This window comes from Manduca sexta, chromosome 13, assembly GCF_014839805.1.
Source record: "Manduca sexta isolate Smith_Timp_Sample1 chromosome 13, JHU_Msex_v1.0, whole genome shotgun sequence".
NCBI lineage: Eukaryota > Metazoa > Arthropoda > Insecta > Lepidoptera > Sphingidae > Manduca > Manduca sexta.
In genome coordinates this window covers 8,531,207-8,540,892 of record NC_051127.1, presented here as the reverse complement: position 1 = coordinate 8,540,892, position 9,686 = coordinate 8,531,207, and the positions used below count along the sequence as shown (strand labels likewise).

General features: G+C 34.4%; 1 protein-coding gene across 1 annotated transcript in view; it reads right to left on the bottom strand.

Moving 5' to 3' along the window:
• Nucleotides 1–7,147: 7,147 nt before the first annotated feature.
• The window catches only part of LOC115445015 (hemicentin-2), a 142,205-nt gene continuing 139,666 nt past the window's right edge, over nucleotides 7,148–9,686 (bottom strand). Inside the window, exons 17-18 of the mRNA XM_030171052.2 lie at nucleotides 9,166–9,263; nucleotides 7,148–7,333 (exon numbers count right to left, since the gene is read on the bottom strand). Coding sequence (XP_030026912.2) covers nucleotides 7,217–7,333; nucleotides 9,166–9,263 — 215 coding nt within the window. The 3' untranslated portion in view covers nucleotides 7,148–7,216. The remainder of the gene's footprint in view (nucleotides 7,334–9,165; nucleotides 9,264–9,686) is intronic.

The window sequence follows — 9,686 nt, the reverse complement described above, 5'->3', positions numbered from 1 at the left end:
ATGTCTCCTCTTTTTTACTCGTCGATTGAGGACATCGTCGGCAATAAATCTTTTTCTTCAACGTAAACAGAGCTATCTTAAGCGAAGACAGTCAAGCCCACTAATACCTACACTTACATTATCTACGTATTTTTCTTATAGCAAATGGACCGTTATATTTCTCAATTTTGTTTTCATTAATCCGACATTTATTGAGAATATTTTTGATACGTAAACTTGGGTTGAAGTTTTTTAACGAAATTTATCTACAATAGATATCATTATAGCTGACATATTTAACATTTTATTTTTTAGGAATTCTGCTTACTGTTGCAATTTGGCATTGTCTTCTCTGGACTTTGGCATTATATTTTTATAAAGTAGGAGGATGTGACAATTGACAACTCTAACTATTCTATTGATAACCGACTCATAATGCTAGGAACATTGTTCCTCTTTAATCATATTAGAATAACACTTCCAACACCAAATAGTTTGAAAGCTAAAGATTGAAGATTCCTTTTTTCACTGTGTTAAACCTTAAATTGTGCAGAATATAATATTTGTTGTGAATACGTTTTCGTATTTTGAACATTGATCTAATAATTTGATTTGAAACATTTATAGGTTTTTTTATGTTACTGTTAGACACCTTTCCACATTTTACAAAGACATTGATTTATTCTCTGTAAATAATCACATAATGGTACAGTAAAAAACAGTTAGAGTATTCCCGGATATGTTATTTAGCTGTTGAATAAAGCGGGCAACATAAATGGAAGCCGATTTTGTATCAATTAAAGTGGAGGATTATTAGCTGGTAGTCAATGACCATCGAGCGACCGACGTCGGGCCGTACGGCGCTCTGACACGAATTAACTTAATCGCTGTTTACGCCACCATCCGAGGTATGTTACTGGTGAATTATGGAGAGCAAGCCCAAAATGTTTTCCAGTGTACTTGGCAATGATTCTGAAAAATGTTGAACCACGAAAGTAGGCGACTAATTTAACTCCAACGTTCTATAATTATTTGTTTGCGTCATGCAATTTTTAAATGCTCATTTGATCATAGATTTAATGTTGCTCAAGCAGTGAAGATGTCGACGATTAACTCACGCATCTAAACAAAGAATGTCAAGCATGTCCCCAAAGGGAACGTTCAGTAAGAAAATGAGTGTGGGAGAACATTTCACGGGCCACAAATTTCCCCGTGAAAACAATCGTAAAACGTTTTTATTACTCAAACATTCGCCATTGATTCACGGCCCAAAACAATAAAAATACTGACTCAATCAACCTACCGAATTTTACGAGTTTTGTAGGTGAGTGGATTTATTGTCAGATCGCCAATAAAGTAATGTTTCATTTACACCTCCGCGCTAAAATCTACTGGCCACATTTAATGTTTTATGACCACATCAAAACATGAGAATTATACACCGACGGTAAACACAAAAAGCCCTAATTCTGATCGTAAAATTGTTTCTATTTCTGCCGCACTTATATCTTTATGCTCCTTTCATTACTATAATTAGAAACAGACCTCAAAGCGAGAACGACGTCAAATTGGAATCTAAGTTTACACGACTCAAAAGCAGCGTTCCAAAATAACTACCGCCAAAGTGTACGTTTCACACTGAAGTTAAAAAGATTTTCACAAAAAATACGATGAAACAAGAACGCGCTTGAGCGGTCGGAAAAGGTCATTTGACATCATACGGTGGCGGCAGCGGGCAGACTTAGGCTTCGCACTGTCCCTCGCCTCTGTTGTTCATTTTTCTTCCCCTTTTCCGGGGCCAAACGGTAAAGAGAAACTTAATTGGAGGCTTTCCCGCCGACTCTCAGGCTCAATGAAAAATTACGAGCTAAACGAGCACACGCCTGGGAATTTTGCGCTCATTCTCGACAGCGCAAGCAGAAAGAAATGCTGCGTCTTTACGCAAGGCACCCGTAAACTCAGATAAATGTAAGCTGACGAACGTAATTTCAATGAAATATACTGCTCATTAGAACAGTTAATTTAATTTAGCTCTTTTAGCGAATTGTCGGAGGACGTCACGCTTTGCCGTGTACATCTTTTATGAGACTCGTCTGTATGCCTCTTTTCTGTCGACCCAGACATCTTTATGTCTTTTCTTTTATTTTGAAAATGTTATCTCGTTTGTATGATATCGTTTAGATAAAATATAATTTATTTTATCGCCTCGTTGCATTAGTTTTTGAGTGCGGCTTTGGGGGCTTGTGTAGATAAGATTCTTTTGTGGGACGGCTTTGAGGTTTTAAATGTAGAGCACTAAAATTTTATATCCATTTTAAATGCGACAGTAGGTAAAGTTACAAAACACTCCTAATTGGTTAACCAGCCAGCCCGATGGCGGATTATGTTGGATGTTCATTATTGCGCTTTCGGGATTTCCCTTAGAGGCAGCCTGCATAATTCACGTGGCTACGATTAACCCGAATGCATTAGGCATGTACCTACTGCAATATTTACTAAGTATAATTTGTTTTGTTACTACTCGTTCGTGCATTAAACTTTGTTACTAAAAGTAATTGGATTGGAAGTAAATTCAAAAAATTTTTTGTAGAGGTAACTAATTGAATTTGTTCGTCGTTTTGTTGTGATATTGCTTCAAGTTCTTTATGTGCTTTGAGCTCAGAGCAACAACTTAACTAATTTTGAGTAATATCTGAAAAAATCTAAGTCTTATGATTCCAAATTTAGGTTTTATATTTGAAAATACCAAATCCTTTTACTGGTATAAAGAGGGCACAAACGATGCTTTCCAGTCTTTGTGTCTAGCACATAAACATGGTAAATATTAAACCGAGCAATTTGCCGATTTCAAACACAAAATTAAAACATAATTATGTATCGTATGCAAAAGGGATTGTAATAATAATATCAGCCCTGTATTATATACTTGCCCACTGCTGAGCACGGGCCTCCTCTACTACTGAGAGGGATTAGGCCTTAGTCCACTACGCTGGCCTAGTGCGGATTGGTAGACTTCACACACCTTCGAAATTCCCATAGAGAACTTCTCAGATGTGCAGGTTTCCTCACGATGTTTTCCTTCACCGTTAAAGCGAACGATAATTCACAAAGAATACACACATGATTTTAGAAAATTCAGAGGTGTGTGCCCTTGGGATTTGAACCTGCGGACATTCGTCTCGGATTGTAATAAAATATCATATTGTAGATATTACTACAGTAGAAAGAATTTATAAGTGTCGGCCAGTTTATCCGCAATTATTTTAAAATTTTAAAAGTTATAATTTTTCGAAAATTGTTTTAAGTTTTAAATATACACGTCAAATATTTTATATTTCGTCATATAAAATGAGGAAATATTAGCATATTAAGGATTTGTTTCACAACTTCCGAGTAAATGCTCGTTATATAAATTTATAAGCCGACCCAATTAAAATGTTCGACTCTAATCTATGTACGTAATAGTGGCACTTTTGATATTAACTGTTTAATACGCTAACCAATTACTTGAAACTTGTGATACAGTCCCTAAGTGCCAATGTTTCACATTATTAAAGTAGGTAAATAGATTCCACTACCTAACCTATCGGATAACAAATGCTGCAAATACCTACTTATTTGATCACCATTTATTTAGGACCGCTTCGGTAGTGTAGTTGTGGTACGATTCCGCCTGTGATGTTGTTTTTTTTCCTCTGTATCGGCTCGCAGTCTTGAATTTGAACACAATATGACAATAGGCTGGTCTTCGATCACTAACTACGAATGAGACGGAATAAATAAGACGAAAAGTGATAGCACAAGTTGTGCCTCTGCTTATCCCTTCGGGGTTAAAATGCGTGAATGCGTGTGTTATTTAAGAACATATTTGATAACCATGGTTATCTTAAATCGTGATAATGAATTTTACTGGTGGTAGGTCTCTCATATGTGAGAGTCCGCCTGGGTAGGTATCACCGCAATGCCCATTTCAGCCGGCGAGCAGCAGTGTATAGTCACTGTTGTGTCCCGATTTGAAGAACATTGTAGCCAGTGTAACTAATGGACATAATAAAACTTAACATCTTATGTCTCAGCATGGTGAGCGCAGTGATACCATACAATACTTTGTAATCCAAGGTGTAGAATGGTGTTTCTGCTGTTTATGGGTGGTCGTATCACGCACCATCAGGCGAACAGCAAACACTTCTCGTCATTCAAAGCAATAAAATTTTAAAATAAAATTATGACCGATAGCTTTTAACTAGTCGCGGTCAAGTTACAAACGCGACGATGCCGATGTCACCTGGCAGACATTTTAATTAAAGCCCACGAGAAAAACGGAGTGGAAACTCAAAGTTGATTAAAATGATACCTATAATTACTGACCTATTTAAAGCAGGTTTTATTTTAATATAAGTGGAGAATTTTAATGTGATTTTTGATACAATTGATGGACGAATGTTAGTCTTGTACATTCTCTTTCGAAATTCAAATATATCAAAGTTAGGACAAGTCATGTTGTTATTCCGAATAATTATCTATGATCAGATGTGATACTTATTGTTAGGCATTAAGGTATATTCTATATATATCGATGTTGTAAGGCGATTAGTATGCTTGTCTCGTCAATAATTTATAAAAAAAAAAAAATATCTATGTTGCCGAATGTGCATCGGCAGTAAAAATTCGATTATTTATTTGTTTTAATAGAGCGGTCAGGATGGAAAGTACAAAATCTATCGTTTCCTTACCACCAATCATTTCTGGTTTTCATAACTTTAGCAATATGCAAGTCGGTAAACACTAGTATTATCTGTTTGCATTACTTAGAACTTGCACGATTGGCTTTAGTTACTAGTAACACTGATCTCACTTAACTTGCAAATTTCTTGCTTATTAATTGTACTTTGGGGAACCATTATTTTTACTTACAGTTGTTGTGTTATATATTTCAGGGATGGAAATAATAAAACTTAAACAACGAGTACCTGCTTTTTAAACGAAGCTGTAATGTATACATAATTATTTTGAAATTGTGTTAATGAATCAAAGCGCATACTTATTTTCTTGTAAATAACACTTTACAATAAGTTACTTGAGCCATATATGTTAAATAAAACAGTGTAAATTTCGAACAAAAGAAATATTAATAAAAGTATTAGTTATTTGACAGGCCCTAATGTTATTACTACTACTCTAAGAGAATTCGTCACCGCGGCAACGTCGTACTTTCGGTCAGAAATATGTATTTCTGTAGTGAATGTTCACTTACACACCATATTCGCAATAGCAATATGACCCTGTATACGTGTTAATTACAATTCAATCCGAATATAATAGAGATACTTTAATAGTCTTTAAATATGTAATAGTTCTGTGACATTTCGCGCATGCATATCCTTAAGTTATGCACTTAAGGGATATTTGGTCTTGCAGATCCCTTAACTCGAGAGATGATAAATAAGTCTAGTTACATCGTTTAAGCAACTTTGTACAAGATTTTGTTTTATCCCTTCCTTAGTCTAGGGGTTTGAGCTACGAACCGAGAGGTCCAGAGATCAATTCTCAAGTTGGCTACAGCTATTTCTTGTTTCCATGTCTGGGACGACTAGCAGAACTCAGATAAACGCCCATTTGTAAAATTTCAGACTTATGTTTTCTACAACACGCTCAAAAAACTATTTTATACTGATCGCATATTATAATGAGATGAAAACAAGATGAGATCTAAACGTGGGCCAAGTCATGAGCAGCACCTAGTCCGTTGTGTATTCCATATCTACCACTAAAATAGGGAATTCCGTTTTCAATTAACAGCAAACTGTAACACAATTATCTCCGAATTACACTTAAGACGTCAATCCTAAATTTTATTTACGATAAACTTTACATCGAATTTAATGTATATACTAAAAAATATAATATTCCTGAAGCTTAATAAGTTCATATTCCCATTTAAGATTTCTGTGTCATAGACAACAATGTCCCTCGTGAACCATAGCCTGCAAATACCCTGGTTTATAAAATGCAAAGACAGTCGCTCGGCGCCCCACTGACAACTCGGACCAGCATAATGTAAATGACTTTCGTTATGAAAAATAGCGAAAGGATTTTATACGAAGCCAGCGACGAAATCTGGAATATTATATTCCAAATTTTCTCTTTGATGGGCTCGTCTGTTTGTAAATTCACATTGTTGTGGCATACGCGGAGATATGGGCTATCAGAATTCGTTGTTTATTCCGAATTTGTATGTAATTTTATTTCTCTTTATGGATTTATTATTCATTATTTATGTAATATATTTTATTGTTAACCAGTTAAGGTATATAATTTATAGATTTAATTTACTGTCCTATCGAAATCATTCCAAGTGTTTACTTCCCTCTCAGTAGTAGAGGAGGCCCGTGCTCAGCAGTGGGCAAGTATATAATACAGGGCTGATATTATTATTACTACTCTGCAGTTCTTTCTTACTTCTTACTAGTCTTATATTACTTCTTAATCTTACTAATATTATAATTACGAAAGTTTGTGAGAATATTGGATGTTTTTATGTTTGTTAGTAGTAAACGCAGTAGCAACTGAACTGATTTGGAAGACATTTGGCACACGAGTAGACCATATCCTGGATTATCTCATAGAATTTGTATCCCGGTAATTTCCTCCACTTGGAAAATATTATAATTTTAAATCTTTTCTTTTTTTTATTGCTTTGAATGAGGAGACGAGCTTGCCGTTCGCCTGATAGTGAGCGATACGACCGCCCATAAACAGTAAAAATACCATCCACCCGAAGAATTACCTAGTATTGTTTGTTATTCCACTACGCTTGCCATTCTGAGATGTGAGATATTAAGTCTCATTATGTCCAGTAGTTACACTGGCTACAACGTCTTTCAAAGCGGAACACAACAGTGACGTATGCTTGGCGGCAGAAATAGACATTGAGGTGATACCTACCCAGGGGAATCTCACATATGAGAGACTTACCACCAGTCTGTCAGTCAGTGTGATTTTTTGAATAGATAGCACTGGCGTCGTACTTTTTAGAGGTTTTTGTACCGGGAAAAGTAATTCACGCGGGTGAAGCCGCGAGCAACATCAACAATAATAAATAACCGACTCAACTCACTTGATCATATTTTTATTTCCTCATTTATTATTTACATTTTATTTATCACAATTTCACAGTCAATACATACATCTACTATGTACAAAATGTTACAAAAATCCTATTTTGTTTTATTTATATCTATACACAACTTTCTGGTCCGGGTATTTCTTCTGCTATGAGATGTTCTCGCCTACTTAACGTCATAGTGCCTGAGACTTGTTTACTTGATACTGAAGTCCTTGGCGGCGACATCACCTGAAACAAGATTTAAAATTTCAATCATTTTACTCATAGTTTAAGTATCGGCTTCAAAATTTGCCGAAATGAATTTAATAAGAGTATTTTTGTAGCAGTGTAATGAATGGTTATAATAATTGGTCTTCGTAGTCATTTCAGAATAGTCCAAAACTCGATAGGTGAACAAATTTGTGATAAACATTTTATATGAAGTTCTGATGTTCTTTCTATCTTCGGTAACTGTAAAAAAAACATCTATCTATTTTCCAAATATAATATTACTATTGAATGATTCCATTTTTATACAGAAACATTATTTTTTTATTGTACTTAATAATTTTCAGAACGGAATAGATAATAAAATATATATGTTGTTTAAAAATCGAAGCTTTTAATGCAATCGACATAAACGCTACAAAATGCAGCAAAACAAAAATACTCGAGGCTGAATAATACATACATAAGCTAGATAATAAAGATAAAACGCGGAGAAGAAAATAAATTATCATAATAATTTACAAAATACAAGGAATAAAGGTATTTTAAAAGGTAGCGCAAATTTTCAGTGTACTTCATTACGTTTCCACGGTTTGCGAAATGCTCCGACTTTATGTGCAATTACTAACTAAGTATGACTATAACTTAATTAAGCCCGCATTTTAATGAGTTAAATCTTCGATGTCAGAACAATTTTTGATGATGAATAATTTTATAATTGTCTCGAGTTATGCATGAGTGGAATGATGTGATTATGATTGGTCCGCGGCATATTTTAGTTTAGAAGGATCGTAAAAAGTATATGATGCTTTAATATTCAAATTTTAATCTAATTAACATAATTTAAAATTTTATATCTTTTGAAATTTATTATATTAACGTAATATATTCTATGCGTAGTTATTGTTTTAATTATTAGTAATTTCGAATAATTACGGACCTAAGTTATGGAAAAGTTACGAAGAACTTTTCATCTTATTTTTTTTATTTATTGAATTAGCAAAACCTAAAAAAATATTTAAATACATGCCCATAATATAAAGGTGATTATAATTAGATAGGCCTATAACATTATACAAACAAATTACTGTTTTCTGTATACCTCCAAATAAAATTTAAATTAGTCATCCAAATTATATGAGATTGTCATGTGGCAACATTAGATGGAGTGACGTCACTCGTTCGTCGACAACGGAGTTTGTTTGCGGTAAGATTTATCAGTTTGACGTAATACCGCGCCGCCCAAAGATTGACGGATGCTTGCCTACGAGTGTTTATGGAGACATACTGTCTGCGCCACACAACACCGTGGCATGAATCTTTTAACGAAATCCAGTGATCTGTGGCACTTGGAGTAATGGATGGTGATTTAAGAAGGATGTTTGACATAGGCATGTTACCATTTATCGAAAGAAACCTTTAATCTGAATAGTAATATTGTCGCCTTTAATTGGTTGGTAACATTTTATGATAAACTTGTTTTCTAGTAGTTATAGCTGGTATGGATGATGATTGTTGTTTGATGACTATATTCATCACCCTTATTAATTTTAAGTTAATAAGTGCAAATAATTTTAAACTCACTAGTTGTTACGAACACTTATGTAGGTAACAGACTAATGTTATTTGTGATTTCATTCATGTCCTTATTATTCAAGATAAAGGAGGCTATATGCTAAAATAGCGTATTAATTTATCCACAAACCCGTGACCTTAAAGAAAAATAAATCTCCACTAAATGCAATTATTTTAACCACCTATGGCTGAACGTAACAGCTTCCTTTATCGGCTTGCTCTTCAAGTTCTATATTCAAAAATCCAATACACATTTTAAAAACACACTCGTTACTGACCGCGTGTTCGTGCAGCTCGCCCGACCACTCGTCGGCGTGGAGAGCACCATTTTTGACAGCTGCCTCTAGCCCGCACTTGACGCCCGGAGGTTCCCCGTCTAAAATAACAAATTGATATTTTTCATATTTCCAGTTTTATCAATGTAGCTTATTCGGTTTTGTCGGAGGATTTTTGTTTTAAAATGCTGTTCTGTCCTCTGGACCTCATTCCTCTATAATAATGCACGTGTTTATAGTAAGAAGTACAATATTATCTTGTCACGCTTAATGTATTTTACTCTTTATGTTGTCAGACTTTTAATCTTCTATTTCTGTATTTCTAAGACGCACATTTAAATAGTCCCTAATTTTTATATTTTACACAAGTATAAAAATTAAATTAATTATATTCATACTAATTTAATTCTAAAGGAATTATAGATATGTGTAAGGGATGGAGGGGGTTACAGATTAGTCAAACAGCAAATTCAAAGACATTTTTACAAGTGTGAGAACTAAAAAGTAAACGAAATGACATGGGC